Source organism: Eutrigla gurnardus (genome assembly GCF_963514095.1).
Source record: "Eutrigla gurnardus genome assembly, chromosome: 4".
Classification (NCBI taxonomy): Eukaryota; Metazoa; Chordata; class Actinopteri; order Perciformes; family Triglidae; genus Eutrigla; species Eutrigla gurnardus.
Genome location: NC_139918.1, coordinates 24,773,497 through 24,790,658, shown reverse-complemented (window position 1 = coordinate 24,790,658; position 17,162 = coordinate 24,773,497). Strand labels below are relative to the sequence as shown.

The window sequence follows — 17,162 nt, the reverse complement described above, 5'->3', positions numbered from 1 at the left end:
GGAGTTTACCACAGCTGGAAGGGGCTGGAAAAGCATGGAAATGCACCTTGAAATGCTTGAATTTGACTTTGGAAAAGGTGTAGGAACTCTGAATATATCAATCTGCCCAATAGTTGACATTTCACTGCACGGCCACCATGTTTTCCTGCTGTAAGTGTGTCACCCTGACTCGGTGTCGCCCCTCCGTGTTGCCTTCAGGGCCGTTGTTCCAGAGAGAACTGCAAGTACCTGCACCCTCCCCCCCACCTAAAGACCCAGCTGGAGATCAATGGCAGGAACAACCTGATCCAGCAGAAGAACATGGCAATGCTCGCCCAGCAGATGCAGCTCGCCAACGCCATGATGCCGGGCACGCAGCTACCACCTATGGTGAGAGGACACACACGTATGAACACACCACAGCTGCTGACCATGGTGAGACCACATACGTGTGAACCCCCCCCCCCCCCCCCCCCACACACACACACACACACACACCCACACCCACACACACATACACACTCAGCTCTTCATTGAGACTACCCGTGGTTCTGGTTTGTGGTGGCGTGTCGTTTCACTGCTCATGTCCGGCTCTCTTCCAGCCGATGTTCTCCATGGCACCCGGTCTGACCAACGCCAGCGCCGCAGCAGCTGCCGCCGCGGCCTTTAACCCCTACCTGAGCCCCATGTCACCCGGCCTGATGCCCCAGGAGATCATGCCCAGCACCCCCGTCCTCATGGCCTCCAGCCCCAACGTCGGCCAGGTGCCCAACGCTGCTGCCGCCGCCGCCCAGAAGCTGCTGAGGACGGACAGACTCGAGGTATTTGACCTTCCTTATAAGAGAACGCTTCTAAACGCTGCTTCCTGGCGTTCCTGACTGAGTGCACCGTAACGAGCCTGTAAACGTGTTTAACGAGAGCTTTAACAAGCAGAACATTTATAGGACGTCTGAATCTGAATGTAAACATTAAGAGCAGAATGGAAAGAGTATTATTATTTCATTTAGATCAGAGATCTTCAACACTGTAGGGAAACAAAAGAAAAACGGAGCCGAGAGGGGGGGGGGGCAATATTCAGAGAAAAAAAGTCCTTTATATTATTATTTATATTATTATAGAGGTTTGTTTAATATTATGTTGTGAAATTGTGGTGTAGAAATGCCAAAATAGAATTAATATATGAACCTGTCAACAATTATTATTTTAATGTCTTAGCGTTGTCTTAGATATAGGCCTTGGGGGTCCCTCCACCGGGTCTCTATCAGCCTTGGGGGTCCCTCCACCAGGTCTCTATAGGCCTTGAGGGTCCCTCCACCGGGTCTCTGTAGACCTTGAGGATCCCTCCACACAGCTCCAGAACAGTTTGTTCCTTCACACAGTGGGTTTCTACAAACACAAGAGGCGAGCAGACATGAGCCTCGACTTGTTGAGTATTTATTTAACAGCAGCGAGCGCCAAACGATTTCCACACATTCTCTGATCGTGTAAAACATAGCGTTGCAGCAGCAGCAGCGTTGCATTCTGGTCTATGCAGTCTTTTCCTCCTATGCCGTTGGGGTGATCGTTGAGAAAGAAACCTTTGCTCTCTGAGACTCTGAGAGACAAAATCAGAACTTTCTTGTTGCTGCGCTGCAAATATCACTTTCCCAAATGATTTTATAAAAAAAAAAAAAATGTATCACAAAACAACAAATAGAGGCAGAAGTGCGGGTTTGTGTGTTTTGTAGAGTGTGCATGTTATATGATGCGTTTCCTCTTTTTAAAACAGTACAAATAAAAAGTAGAAGTAAGAGTTGATGAACCCATGATGCATCCACTGTAGAAGAAGGTGCTGCCCCCTGGTGGCTCACATGCAGACTGACAAATATCTCCAACAAAACACATGTACGGTTCTTTATGAAGAAACTCTCAATTTCTTGTGTTAAAGTGTGAAAGTGTGAAAGTGTTGATGTTGTTCATGTGTTGCTGACTCTTGACCCAGCGCAGGAAGTCAGTTCCAGTGAAACAGGAAGTTCCCTGCTGGTATCTGTGCAGATCTGGTGTTTTGGTGTGAAAAGGATATTGCACAGAGGACGACCGAGAAAATCATCTCCACAGCGCTGATGCTTTTCAATCTTTATTTAAGTTATTTATCTATTTAGTTGTATTTATTAAGTTTTATCTCAAGCATTCAACATACTGTTAAAGAAATACAAACCAGATCAGATTCATCCAGAAATCAACTACATTGAGAAGGAGCAGACAGAAGCAGAGTGCTTATTAAATACTTTACCCCCTCGTCTCCAGGTGTGCCGGGAGTACCAGCGGGGCAACTGCTCCCGGGGCGAGAACGACTGCCGCTTCGCCCACCCGGCCGACAGCACCATGATCGACACCAACGACAACACCGTCACCGTGTGCATGGACTACATCAAGGGCCGCTGCTCCCGGGAGAAGTGCAAGTACTTCCACCCGCCGGCACACCTGCAGGCCAAGATCAAGGCCGCGCAGCACCAGGTGAACCAGGCCACGGCCGCCGCCGCCATGGTGAGCAGCCGGGCAGGACCGGGGTCACACACACACACACACACAGAGCAGGCACGGGGGTGGGGAGGGGGGGGGGGGGGGTGTCTCACCTTACTGGTCGGTGTTATGTCGCTGTTTTCAGTTCTGCTTTTGTCAGGTCACATGACTATAATCTGCCCAACACAATGAAATAAGAACGGATCAGACGACGTGTTATTATCAATGAGTGGATTCAGCTTAGAGTCAGTTCCTCTCTCTGTCTCTGTACTTTTTCTTCCTCTTTACAGAATTAAACATGATACGTTGTGCTGTGTCATGATGCGTTGTGCTGTGTCATGGTGCGTTGTGCTGTGTCATGGTGAATAACCGTAAATTAAAATAGCCGATGGTAGTTTGTTTTTTCTCCGTGGCAGGTTTTTGTTCAGCGAGGAGAGAATGATCACAGTCACATGACTTCACAGGTTCAGGGACCCAGGTTTTAGGGATTAGGGGCCTGGGCTTTGGGGTTTAGGGACCCAGGTTTTAGGGTTTAGGGACCCAGGTTTTAGGGTTTAGGGACCCAGGTTTAGGGTTTAGGGTTTTGAGTAAGACTCATGTTCATCCATGTAAGGTAATAATATAAACTAATGTAGACTCTTGATGATGGTGGCTGGGTTTAAGGGTTTAGGGACCCGGGTTTTACGGTTTAGGGACCCGGGTTTTAGGGTTTTAGGGTTTTGAGTAAGACTCATGTTCATCCATGTCTGTTGTGATGTAATAATAATAACTAATGTAGACTCTTGATGATGGTGGCTGGGTTTTAGGGTTCAGGGACCCAGGTTTTAGGGTTTAGGGACCCAGGTTTAAGGTTTTAGGGTTTTGAGTAAGACTCATGTTCATCCATGTCTGTTGTGAGGTAATAATATTAAATAATGTAGACTCTTGATGATGGTGGCTGGGTTTTAGGGTTTAGGGACCTGAGTTTTAGGGTTCAGGGACCCAGGGTTTAGGGACCCAGGTTTAGGGTTTTAGGGATTTGAGTAAGACTCATGTTTATCCATGTCTGTTGTGATGTAATAATAATAACTAATTTAGACTCTTGATGATGGTGGCTGGGTTTTAGGGTTCAGGGACCCAGGTTTTAGGGTTTAGGGACCCAGGTTTAGGGTTTTAGGGTTTTGAGTAAGACTCATGTTCATCCATGTCTGTTGTGATGTAATAATAATGACTAATGTAGACTCTTGATGTAACTGCAGTAGAGCTAGAGTCCACACTGTGCATGCCTTAGTCCTGTTATCCCCTTGTATACTGCATTCCAATGATTTGTTTTTTTATTTGTTTTTGTTTTTTCTCACCTATACCCCAAACTGCACTGCTGCCCCCATGATGCACCTCTGCTTGCTGGTTTATGTTAATGCGCTTGAACCCCCCCCATTGGCCCATTGCCATCATGTGCTCGCTGCCTGCTAATTAAGACTCAGTCGGCTGTCAAATCACTGAAGCGACCCCTCGACGCAACCTTTGACCTGGTACTATGACCTTTCACCTTTTAGCTTGGCATGTGGCTTTGTTGTAGCGCAGTGTTGTTAACCAAAGATACCTGGCTATTTTTGTTGTCGTCTCGGTGTCTGTCTGTGTTTTTGTTTGTGTTTTTGCCTTCCTGTAGATCTGTCATTATTGCCCGTGATGAAATGATTGTGGCTTCGTGGGTTTCATCCGACGACTTAAAACACTGATTTTAACGGAGTTATCACCTCAAACACAAAGTCTGAATCTGTGACGAGGAGCCGCGATCAATTCATCACCCTTCGCCTTTTTAACAGGAAGTCAGCTTTAGGGAAGCTCCTGTAACGGTGGCATGGCTTCAGTCTCAGTCTCAGTGTTGTGTAAGCGGCTAAATCAAACGTGTGCATGTGTGTGTGTGTGTGCGTGTGTGTGTTGCTCGTGCATGTCAGATGGAAAGGGGCGGGGCTAAGAGGAACAGTCTTTAAAACCCTTGTGACGTCCTCATATTCTGTATCCACCCCCCTGTCCTCCGGGTCAAAATGCCCCGCCTTCAATAAAATAAAGCAGCGCACTTGAATCTGAAACACCGAATCTATTTTTGCCTGAAGAAGAAACTCTTTATTTAATCAGGAGACACCGCTCGTTTCTAGGACACCGTCAATTTTATGATTTTTTTCTGTATAGGTGGTAAGAAATATCTAGTATTTCTATATCGCCTAAGAAAGTAGCAGAAATGTGCAAAAAGTCATTTTGAATGCATTTCTATTTATATAGTCAGGTTATTTTTTGTATTTTTTGCCAGTGAACGATGTGACATTTTGACCCGAAGACAATATTAGTACCTTTTTTTTTTTTTTACAGCTTACATGGAAATATGAAAAAGGCCAAATTTCACTTTTTGTAATCTAAATTTCAAGTAGAAAAACTATGACTTGGGGTATTTTTCTCTGCTGTGAAACCCAGTGGCGGGTCATTCTGGACCCGAGGACAACGGGAGGGTTTAAACCTTAAAATCAAACGATAGTTCACTCCGTCGTCAGACCTCGAGGATGAGCTCACGCCAGCAGACAGAACATCCATCACCACACGGCGTTGACCTCTCGACCTCATGTCCCTCTGGCCTGAGAGCATCCTTGACTTCTTTGTCTGAGAGTGAAACAGTTTTATCATGGAGCTAGCAGTGCAGCCCCCCACCCACCCCCCCCTCTATGTGCTTCCCACCTGTCCACCTGCCGTTAGCAGCCTCATCGTTGTAACGTTTAATGCTTGCTCACGTTCAGTCAGCTGCAGGACAAGTTAATCATAATGCTAATATTCCATGTCAGCTCGTGATGAACGCTAATATGAACATATGAATGCTTGTTAGCGGTAGCTACGTAGGCACTGTGCTCCTGCTTGTCTAGTGTCAGACTGCTGCTTGCTTGCTACTGATGATATGATGATAATGTACATAAATGTATGATGTCGTTATTATGATGTCCTCTAACGGATTTACCTCTTTTGTTTTCTTTCCCGTTTTTTCTGCCTCTTCCCACACACACCTCTCTCTCTATCTCTATCTTGTTTTTTATTTCCTCTCTCACTGACCCCCCCTCCCTCCCTCCCTCCCCCCACCTGCCGGGGCAGGGTATCACCCCTAGCGTCATGGCCCCGCTGCCCAAGCGGGCCGCCCTGGAGAAGGCCAACGGGGCCTCGGCCATGTTTAACACCAGCATGCTCCAGTACCAGCAGGCCCTGGCCAGCATGCAGTTTCAGCAACAGGCTGCTTTCCTCCCATCAGGTACGGTTCCCATAGCAACCAGCACCGGTGCCCAGAGAGCATGCCCCGGATCAGTCCAACCACTCCCCCCCCCGCCTGTCTCTGCTAGACTGTTGCATCACCTGTGTAGGATGGAGGGAGTGTAGAAAGACAAGCAGAGACACGACAGAACATCAAAGATTTAAATTCAGCCAATCGAGAAAGCAAGGAATGCTTCCACAGATGTGTGTGTGTGTGTGTGTGTGTGTGTGTGTGTGTGTGTGTGTGTGTGTGTGTGTTGCTGCGTATGGCGTTGCATGGCCACTAGTTGTGAACGGGTTAGAGTGTGTTTTAACAAACAGCACGTAGCTGCTGCTGCAGAGGAGAACACGGTGACAGTGGAGGAGAAAGCGCTGCTGATGCTTCCTTTCTGGATGAGATTCTGCTCACGTCTGTCTCCACCGTGTTTTTAGAATGTTTCATACTTGAGAGTTACCATCATGACATCACAATCATGACCTCACCATGGTGACCTCACCTTGGTTTACGTATTCAGAGCCCTTCAGATGAAGGTTTAGGTTCATTTGATTGACAGATGTGATCAACGCTCCGCTCGTCCAATCACCGATGACTGTGTCCAAGATATTAACCTTTCTCCCCCCCCCCCACCTTATCTCTCCCCCACTCTAACGAACCTTGTGATGGGCTGTTTTGATTTCTCTCCCCTATCCAATCCACTTCCTGTTGCACTGCATGATGGGCAGGCTCAATATTGTGCATGACCCCTGCAGCCAGCGTTGGTAGGTTCCAGCTTTCCTTCTCCACTTTTCTGTCACGTCATCATGTTTCTGTGTTTCTGTGCCTGCATCGAAATCCACCACCTTTCTGTTTACATGCTACTGTACTGGAGTTATTATTGTAGTTATTAATATAGATATTATTGTAGTTATTAGTGTAGTTATTATAGATATTATAATAGTTATTATAGATATTATTCTAGTTATTATGTAGTTATTATTCTAGTTATTCTATTTATTAGTATAGATATTATTGTAATTATTAATATAGTTATTAGTGTAGTTATTATAAATATTATTATAGTTATTATAGATATTATGTAGTTATTATTCTAGTTATTCTATTTATTAGTATAGATATTATTGTAATTATTAATATAGTTATTAGTGTAGTTATTATAAATATTATTATAGTTATTATAGATATTATTATAGTTATTATTGTAGTTATTATTGTAGTTATTCTATTTATTCTAGTTATTCTATAGATATTATTGTAGTTATTATTGTAATTATTAATATAGTTATTATTGTAGTTATTATTATAGTTATTATCATAGTTATTATCATAGTTATTATCGTATCGTGGTACTTTGCTGACTGTTTTGTAGTTCCTTTCTGTGATTTGAGGTGTAAACCTCCACATAAAGGAAAGACAGACGACATATAAATGTTGGTTATGATGAGTGTATTATTATTACTGTTATTCCTCTGTTCCTCTGACTATGAATGCTTGACCTCTGGCTTCATGTCTGCTTTAACCTTGGCTTCTGGCTGGTCTAACCCACACCTGTGAAACTCTTTAAAGAGACTGTTAAACAGAGGGAGTTCTGTTCTCACCCCCCTCGTCTCCTCTGCCTTCTTCTAAAGTTTGCTCTCATCTGGTGTTTACCAACAGAGTGCAGTATTGTTCATTTTATTTCATAATTTGATTTAATAGAGTAAACACAAATGTGGAAGTAAATCACAACCAAACACAGATCAGGAGAGCTCGTATCGGCGGAGGAGAGAAGGGGGACCGGAGACCGAACCCTCTCTGACTCCCCTCTCCCCCCCTCTCCCCCCTTTGCCTGGTGTGTGTGTGAGTGAGTGTGTGTGTGTGTGTGTGTGTGGCAACACTTCTCTGTGTATATTTATGCTTACATGATTTTCCCTCCAAAAAAAGTTCCCATGATGCACGGTGGTTCACCAGGCACTGGAGCCACAGCATCTGCCACAAGCCCCTTCGCAACTGCCTCCGCCAATCAGGTTTGCACCTCTATTGCTCCCTCTCTCTCTCTCTCTCTCTCTCTCTCTCTCTCTCTCTCTCTCTCTCTCTCTCTCCCCCTCTCTCTCTCTCTCTCTCTCTCTCTCAGTGCACAAGGACGAGCCACCATAATGACTCTCTCTCTCTCTCTCTGGAAACTATTGTATTAGTTGATGTTTGTCCTCGTTGTAATCTCGATTTTTGTCCTTTCCCATTTTGAGGACTCTTCCTTATCAAAGTTGACTACCAACGAATACATGCAACTGGTATGTATGAGGACGTTTCTTAAAGATTTCCACAGACATTCACTCACGAGTCTGTCTTTGGTGCTTGGCTTCTTGTCTTTTGCTTTTTCCTGTTTCTGTGTTTGCTGCTGTGGAGAAAAACAATGCTTTACTTCCTTTCATTAGAAGCTTCAGATTAGTTTTATTGATCGGGGCGGTTGGGCTAAGATGCTAGCGGTAGCTTTAGCTTGTTGTCATAGCAACGGCAAACATGCAACATGTTAACTTCTATAATAAAGTAGCAAACTTCGCGACTTTCTTTTCTGGGAATATCCCCCCCCCTCCCCACCCCCCGCCTCTCGCCATCGTACACGTCGAGTTTTAATGCTGCTGCAAATGTCCAGATATAAAGAAAAGTTCTCAGTTCTGTTGGAGGCTTTTAGTCAGCAGTTAAGTTGCGCTACCAGTCCTGATCCAGGACCAGCTTTCTGCACTGTACTGGGGTGTGCAGGTCAACAACAGGGAGGAGCCCACCCTCCTCCTCCTCCTCCTCCTCCTCTTGCTGCTGTCTGCTGATTCTTAGTGACGTAATCAAACAGTGTTTTGTTGTTTTTCTGTTCTGCTATCTTCGTGCTGTTTTCAGTAACAAACGCGTCTCCACGTTATAGATGACGTTAAATGTGGTTAAATGTGTTTCAGTTTGGCTTTGCTTCATTTGATCCTCGTCTCTTTGTTTTTATCCCCAGATTCCAATAATATCTGCAGATCATCTGAGTAGTCACAAGTACTTGACTCAAATGTAGTTCCTCTCCAGAACAGTGAGTTCTCCCGTTTCAGTTCCCTCGTTCATCCCAAACCTCCTGCGTGGATTTCTGAGAGTGAATCACTGTCGTTCTCTCTTCCAGATCAAATGAATGTGTGCTGGCACCGTCCACGCCAAAAAGAGTTCAGCCTTTATGTACATAACCTTCAGAATGTCAAAGCAGCGGGACGGAGGAGGGAGGGGTCTCCAGCCGGTCCACCTCGGCGGTCTCATCACCTGCACAAACATCCACGGTGCAGCACACGACCCGCCATCGCCCACACATCAGCGTTCACCGTCCAGCCGAGAGAGGAGGAGGAGCAGGAGGAGGAGCGTCTCGGCGACGGCGGCGGGGGTCAGTGTGTCTCTCCCTCCGGGGGGAAAACATTCACCTCCGACCAATCACATCACTCAATTAGTCCAACTATTGTCATGCTCTCGTGCACAAAGGTCACGACGTGGAGTGCTGGTACGTTAGTAGACCAACATTCTTCTTTTTTTTTTTATTTGTCCTGCTTTAATTGTATTTAATTTGTTTTAATTGATAGCCATATTTCATAGTTTACAATTTGAACTGAAATCTGAAAGGCACAACGATTTTAACGGGAATCTAATTCGCCGCCAGAGAGGCGTGTGTGTACAGTGTTGCGTGTTTTTAAGGGCGACTAGTGAAACTAGATGTTGAAATGAGGGTCTTGGACGTTATGAATGTTCCGGGTAAACCAACAGACCGGTGTACCTTGAAAGCACCGCCAGGCGAACCGAGCGTTATCTCAGCAGTGTTACTTGTTTACCGAAGGTTGACGTTTTCTACGGCGAGTTTGTTTTTTATTGTTTCCTTTTCACAATCTCCATTGTGATGCTTTTGTTTTTTAATGTTTTATTTCTCTAATTAATCAGTTTTAGAAGTGGGCTTCTCACCAAATTGTGATGTTTTTCATTGTGATGGGTTTTTTTTTTTTCTTTTAAAAAATTGAGGGTTTTTCCTCAAGTTTGTCCTCTTTTCATAGACTAGTGTTGTTTTTTTGTTTGTTGGGATTACGTTGTTGCTCAAGTCCATCGACTCTAGAGGCCGGCGAAGGAGAGGTCGCGTAGAGGTCGCGTAGAGGGCGAGTAGAGGGCGAAGCTTCAAACGACGTTGTGTTACAGTGTTCTTCCTCTCTGAAGAGGAGCGACTCTGAATCTGTGCCTCCAAGAAGCACCGCCGAGCCGCCGATTTAAACCAACGACCCCAAAGGTCATTAGGTCATTGAAAACCACACGTGCACTTGAATGATTGTGTGTGTCCGGTCACCGTGTTTTTTTATTTCACATCTCGTCTTCGTACATCCGACTACAGAAACCAAAGCACAGATTTTTCCTCTCAATCATCTTCACCGAGGCTTACAGGAGCATCTTCATCGTCTCTCGTGCGTCTGCTCCTCCCGCCGCCGCCGCCGCGTGCGGCGCGTCTTCACCGATTGTAACGTACCTAACGAAGCCTTAGATTACAGCTAACGGGCCGCGGCCCAATCAAATGTACCTTCAATCACCACGCAGGTAAAGAACACCAATGACGTTTTCTAGTTCTCTTTGGATCTTTCTTCTGTTCCATAAAAGTAACATTACTCTCTTAAATCTCATTGAACTTCTGTGTTATGTACTTAAGGATTTGAATCTATTTGAGGTATGTAGTTGTAGATTTTTTCTTTTTTGTTTGCCTTACTATATATTACTTGACAACATTGATATAGCCATTTTTTTTTCTGCGGTAGTACGACATTCATAACTTTTTGAAACCATATAATGGATAATGTGTTGAGTCAGTTTTAAATATTCACTTCATCCATATAGCTGGATGTCTTTTTCAGATGATGTTACATTATCAGTTAATTTTGTTGATGAAAGACAGTTTTTTGATACGAGGAATGAGATCAGAAGAAAACTAATGTTTTAACCGACTTAAAAGTTTCCTTGTAACATGTCGAGATCATGTTTGAAAATATATTGTACTGAAATATAGATTGTCCATGTTTTAAGAGTAAAAATTATTTTCTACTGTATCCATTTAAAAAAAAAAAAAGATATGTACTTTTGTTTGAATATTTCTTAATTTGGCCCTGAATGTCAGGCCAAAGCAGCAGTGAGACGCCGGTCTGTGGACGGAGATTAGCAGCGAGGAAGCAGACCTCTTCCACAAACGCTGCACATTATGAGTTCTAAGGGACGAAGGTTGACTTTTTGCACTTCTGTATATAGTCAAATGAACAGAGAAAAAAATGTGTATCATATTGAGATATTATTTTGAATAAAAAAAGATCTATAATTATAAGGAATTTTGTTAGATTAATTTAAATTCTTAAATTAGAAGACCAGCTACAAAAATTGCTTGCAAAGAAGGGCACTAGTTTCTTGGCCAATGCATTCAGAGGAAGCTATATGCGCTTTGTGTCTTATTTTATCAGTCGTGTTGCCGGGGGGAGTGATCCCCCCCTCCATGTCACGCTAGCTCCGCCCCCCAGGGGGACAACATCCAATAATATCCGAGTATCGTTTGTTGGACTCCATACAGTCGATCCATCAAACCTTCAAACGCGTGTCTCCTGTTCTGGTTTGATTTGTCTGCATGTGAAAGTACGAACATGTTTATGTAAGAACGACGACAGAATACAAACATGTTGTTTTCTTTTTGTTTTTCTTTACAAATGACACGTAGATATAACATCCACAGTGGGGAGAAATAATACTTCAACAACAAGTCATCTTACTCGTGTGTGATTAAAACAAAAACATATATTTTCCAAGCAAACGGGATTTAAAGAATGATGAAATATTAGTGCCCCCCCCCATGATGTCACAGCCGTGATGTCACAGACCGACGCTGTGCACTCAGCAGGCGAAGGTTCACCAAACCTCTGAAGTGAATGTACCAGCCGACGTCCAGGCTGCTGTGTTTAGTTGCTACGGAAACCAAAGCATCATTTTTCTGCCAACCAGATGTTCTGGACCCCCACCTGGTTCCCTCCCCCTGCTGGGGGGGGGGGGGGGGGGGGCACGTGTTCGCTTTCGACTTTGCTTTTTACTTTGTACGTGCAACCATGGATTATAGTATTTGCTAACAGTTGCCACACAATAATGTACTATTCTGTCTTCGGGTTTGTTTATGCACATCTTACTGTCGCCATAATTGACTCTGAATCTGAAAAAAACAACAAGAAAAAAAATCTCAATAAAACAATATTTGATTTGCTCATGCAACAGGTGTGTCGTCGCTGCTTCTGTGTGTGAGTGTGTGTGTGTGTGTGTGTGTGTGTGTGTGTGTGTGTGTGTGTGTGTGTGTGTGTGTGAGTCAAGTTTACACAAACACATTTCAGGTTCAGATAATCACATTCAACTGGATATTTATTAACGTATGATAACATTTAGCAGCTGAACTGAGAGTTTCCTGAACTTTGACCTTGTGGGTTGAATGTCAGCGAGACTGGAGCGGCTCCAGAGTCTATGATTAATAAATGTAATTATTAATTACGATCTTGCTCAGGGGGAAATTTTCATGACATTGTGGGCTTTATCATTTTATGTATTTATGTCTTGGAGGCGGAGCTTTGAGTCTGTAATCCAGACGTGAACAAAGCAAAGGAATCTGCTTCCACTTCCAAATTCATCAACAGGTTTTCTTATCAGAGCAGTTTTATGTTTTTATCTCAGGACTTGGTAACTCATTACATGAATATAATAATATCTAGTCATCGTTAGTGCCACTGAGGTGAAGCTTTGTAATGAAAATCAAATCATTCAAATGGCCGCCGCCTCGATCAGCTGCAACATTAAAGAAGAGTTAAGACATAAATATATTTGAGAATGTGATAATATCAGGTCTGTCCCACCCATCAAGTCATCGGACTTTCCATGACTCAGCACTGACGCTGACTTTGCCTGAGGGAATTACCCACAGTTCATAGCGTTGCGACATGAAACAAAGAGGATGTGTGGAAAAACAGAAACATTAACCATTAAAGAATAAATATGAAGATAAAACACTTGAAATCATAGGAATATCATCATAGGCTAGTAGTACTTGTAGTATTAGTATTAGTATTATTATGATTTTATTACACCTGGTTTATTCATCAACCATTTATTTTGATTTAGCTTATTTCAATAAACAAGTAAATCGATTAACAGACATTTCCGTCTGGTCTGGTCTGGGATGATAAGAGTCTTAAATGCTTACATGTCAAATAAAAACTTTGAGTCATCAAAGTAAAGTAACCTGCACAGTGACGTCACACTTACCAGGGGACGTCATTAAGTCCCTGACAGTTCCGGTTTTAAGACTTTAGGGAGGGACACTGAAACTGGACGAACAATGTACGCGGGGGGCAGAGGTCACGAAGACGTGCACGCGCCCTGACACTGCGCGCAGACTCCGCGCGACTCTGGGTGACGGCTCCTTTAAGAAAGCGGAAGTGAGCGTCGGCTCCTCCTGACGCGCGCGAGGAGGAGGATGTTTCTGCTGGTGGGCAGGAAACGCCGCGCGAGGACAGAGAGGAGCGATCACGCGTCCGCGCGCCGTCGCACAGCCAACAACAACACAACAAACACGAAAATGCGCGTTAACGTCTCCTTGTCCTCGGATCGGCACTCAGGGCGGACTAGGCAGATCCACCACCGGAGCCGGGTCTGAGTCCCGGAGCCGGGTCTGAGTCCCAGCCGAGCCGGAGCGCAGCCTTCCCGGCCTGCTCGGTGTGAAGACGAGCGGGGGCCGGTCAGCGGAGGGAGAGGAGCTTCGTCGCGGAGGGAGAAAAAAGGAGGTGTCTGCCACCACCTCACCCCCCCGGCAGCCATGAGGGAGTACAAAGTAGTGGTCCTCGGGTCCGGAGGGGTCGGCAAGTCCGCGCTCACCGTCCAGTTCGTGACGGGCTCCTTCATCGAGAAGTACGACCCCACGATAGAGGACTTCTACCGGAAGGAGATCGAGGTGGACTCGTCGCCGTCCGTGCTGGAGATCCTGGACACGGCGGGCACCGAGCAGTTCGCCTCCATGCGAGACCTGTACATCAAGAACGGCCAGGGCTTCATCCTGGTCTACAGCCTGGTGAACCAGCAGAGCTTCCAGGACATCAAGCCCATGCGGGACCAGATCATCCGCGTGAAGCGCTACGAGCGCGTGCCCATGATCCTGGTGGGCAACAAGGTGGACCTGGAGGGCGAGCGCGAGGTGTCGTCCGGGGAGGGCAAGGCGCTGGCCCAGGACTGGACCTGCCCCTTCATCGAGACCTCGGCCAAGAACAAGGGCTCGGTGGACGAGCTGTTCGCGGAGATAGTGAGACAGATGAACTACTCCACGGTGCCGAGCGGCGGCGACCAGTGCTGCGCATGCGTCCTGCTCTAGAATACAACGCACAACATCACACAACAACAACATGGAGGGACGGTGCATCCGGGCCGGATCTGAGCTTCTAACTGGTCCTGCAGGCTTTTAGCAAAAACTATTCTCTCTCTCTCTATCCCTCTCTCTCTCTCTGTCTCTCTGTCCCTCTCTCTCTCCCTCCCTCCCCCCCTCTCTCTCTCTCCTCACACTGTTGTCTTATTGTTGCACACAAACACAAATCGACGACAACAATCGATTATGTATTATAGTCTGGAAAAGTGTTTACATGACAAAGTACTTGAATGTTTTTGGAATTTTTAAATGTGTATATATATATATATATATGTGTGTATATATATGTATTTATATATACACATAATATACATATATATATGCATATATAGCTTTGTATATGACACTTCTCTGGAAATGTGCCTCAATGGGAATGTCTTATTGTGAAACCTAAGAGACACCTGTTTAGTTTTTTGGTGGTCTTTGTTGTTGTACTGTCACATCTTCTGGGCCGGTCCATCTGTCTGTAGGGGGGGGGGGATGATAAGAGCCACAGACCTGAAAGCGCTTTGAAAATCGCTCCCAAATCACCACTCAAGCCTTGCACAGGTGACCCAAATCAGATCTCCACAGTCCATCCCCCCAGAAGGGTGGAGCGAGCCCCGGGAGGGAGGTGCAGCCCCCACCCCCGCCCCCCCGTTTAGGATGGCGATATCTGAAGCTGTGGATTTATCATGGAACTTGCACTTAGCTGCCGGTGTCCCTCCTCCGTGGGGGAACGCCACGACCCCGGGTCAAGTGCCTTCCTAAGAACCTCCTGTGACTGTGCCAACCGATGAGCCCGACTTCCTCCTGCAGCGTCTTCATGGCAATCAGAACTTCTTCTTTTTCTTTTAGCAGCTTTCAGTCAAAACGATCTAGTTCCCGTCGTTGAGGGGGAAGTGCTCTCCTTCCCGTTTTACTGCCAGGAAGCGGCGCTGGTGTCGGAACCTGCTGATCCAGGGTCAGATTCAGGCCGTGTTTTCCTCCAGGTACGAGCCCAACGACAACAACGGAGCAACTTTACACCTGCTGGGATTTACGCTTCAGCGAATGGCAAGCCATGTTTGTCCGTATTATCTTGTTTTCTTTTCTATTAAAACAAAAAAAAGGACATTTTTGACTTACTGTAACTGTAATTCCCCTTTTTGGACGAACTCTTCTTGCCATCCACCTGTCGCTTTGGAAGACTTGTAATACAAAAGCATTTTACGTAACGCGGTGTGCTGTGCTTGTCTCTATGCTGATGACATAAAGTGTTTACATTTGGGCTGGTTTAGAATGTGATTTCCCTCCTTTGAGTGCTCGTTAATGGATTAGTCTGCTTCGTTTTGGAGTCAAACACGGAGCTGCAGGATTTGTTTGAAGGTCGTTTAAAGACGTTTGACGTGTCGAGCAGAGAAGTCGCTGCCTTCCACGGAGTCAGACGAGCCGGGGCTGACGCATCACGAGGTTGCCGGTTGTGAAACGTTGCCTGCAGCAGTGTGTGTGTGTGTGTGTGTGTCTGAGTGTTCGGGCGGTGGCGAGCGTTTACAGTCGGGGTGGTTTCTGGGGGAACGTTTCCTGGCTTCCCGCCGCCGAGGACAGAGAGGGCTTTCTGTGTTCAATCAGCCATACATACTGTAGACTGCTGTTCCCTCAGACCGCCCCCCCCTACAACCTCAGAGGTCAGAGGTCAGGTTGCTACATTCAATCTCAGGCCGTGTGTGGGGAGTTGAGCCACTCTATGAAGCAGTAAAATCCTTCCATCAGAGACGACAACTTTATTCATTTAAATTACTCCAGCTTTATCCAATACATGCCTCCTCTAATGATTAGTGACTAATGAATAGGCAACATTGAGAATTTTATTCACTTAGACGTGAGCATCTTATCAAATGAAATTAATACATTATCCCCCAATCAAAAATAATAAAATAAATGCAAAAATGAAGGTTATGTGTGACCTTTTTAAATTAATCAAACACAGACATGACCTCGGCAGAGGAACCTCGAGATGTGGAGGAATCTCATGAAACGCTCGGACTAACTTCCACCATCAGCGGTCTCACATCCGCATCCAAAAACCAACCATGCAGCAACGTGAGAGGAGCTTTCTGTAAATCCCTTCTGTGTTTTAAGGAGAAAGAGGGACAGATGCTAAATAACACGGATTAGATGTTCAGCTCCACAGGTTTTGATCCTCAGAAGTCAGGTCTACATTTCAACAGGAAATATTGTACTTTTCACATTCATGTATTAATTACTTATAGATAAAAAAACATGAGCATCTTATAAAATACAATGAATTGTTAAATATTATATCCAGTGGCTCTCAACCTTTTTAAGAGAATTGTCTGTTCCTGTCAGGTTTCAGGCCTTCGGAGCCGGACGTTGCTTAAAACCTGCATTACACAACCCTCCTGTTGCGTAGCGACTTACACAATCAGCCCGGAACGTGACTTTCCCCGTCCAGCATCGAACCCGCGGCGCCTGAAGCCTCCGACCTGAGCTGCATTTCACGGCCTGCAGGTCTGTCGGTCGGTCTCGCTGATTGGAGGTCAGTTTGAGTTTGTGGAGGAAAGGAAGGGAGGATGACGGAGCGCTTCCTGTGTTGCAGTAACTTCACCTCAGATCTGTGAAATGTCCACGCAGACCAAGTTCCTCTCCGCCGTTTGGAAATAAACCGTTTTTCATCGTCACAGCCGCCTGTCCTCGCTAGCCTCGGCCCCGGGACGTGACCACTAGTCCCTTTACGTGACCCCCAGTCCTGTGACGTGACCCCCACAGTCCCTTTACATGACCCCCAGTCTCTGGTCTAGGGTGTGGCTCCTCTCGGAGCAGGCCTGGTTCCTCTTCCCTACTTTACTGGTCGCCCTGAGATAAGGGAGGGCAGAAAACCAGATATTCAACAATATAGGAATCATAAGACGGCATATTCGCTCTCTGAGAGCAAGTGAAGGTATTTGCATGTGACGAACCACAGCGGTTGCCTCGCTGCCT

At 45.6% G+C, this 17,162-nt stretch overlaps 1 protein-coding gene and 1 pseudogene across 12 annotated transcripts in view; both read left to right on the top strand.

Annotated features, from left to right (window-relative positions):
• Positions 1-11,140, top strand: part of mbnl1 (muscleblind-like splicing regulator 1) — a 33,650-nt gene extending 22,510 nt beyond the window's left edge. For 3 of the 11 annotated variants that reach the window (XM_084006781.1, XM_084006780.1, XM_084006777.1), the window contains exons 3-12: positions 199-414; positions 582-800; positions 2,266-2,505; positions 3,939-3,992; positions 5,596-5,749; positions 6,472-6,507; positions 7,670-7,752; positions 7,972-8,016; positions 8,721-8,792; positions 8,880-11,140. In XM_084006781.1, the coding sequence (XP_083862907.1) occupies positions 199-414; positions 582-800; positions 2,266-2,505; positions 3,939-3,992; positions 5,596-5,749; positions 6,472-6,507; positions 7,670-7,752; positions 7,972-8,016; positions 8,721-8,777 (1,104 nt within the window). In that variant the 3' untranslated portion in view covers positions 8,778-8,792; positions 8,880-11,140. The remainder of the gene's footprint in view (positions 1-198; positions 415-581; positions 801-2,265; positions 2,506-3,938; positions 3,993-5,595; positions 5,750-6,471; positions 6,508-7,669; positions 7,753-7,971; positions 8,017-8,720; positions 8,793-8,879) is intronic. The other 8 variants (XM_084006784.1, XM_084006782.1, XM_084006779.1 and 5 more) reach the window with 8 other exon arrangements.
• A 2,121-nt stretch (positions 11,141-13,261) lies between these two features.
• On the top strand, positions 13,262-15,450 carry LOC311011697 (ras-related protein Rap-2a pseudogene; annotated as a pseudogene). The gene has a single exon. The product of its transcript is annotated as a ras-related protein Rap-2a pseudogene (transcript).
• Positions 15,451-17,162: the final 1,712 nt, after the last annotated feature.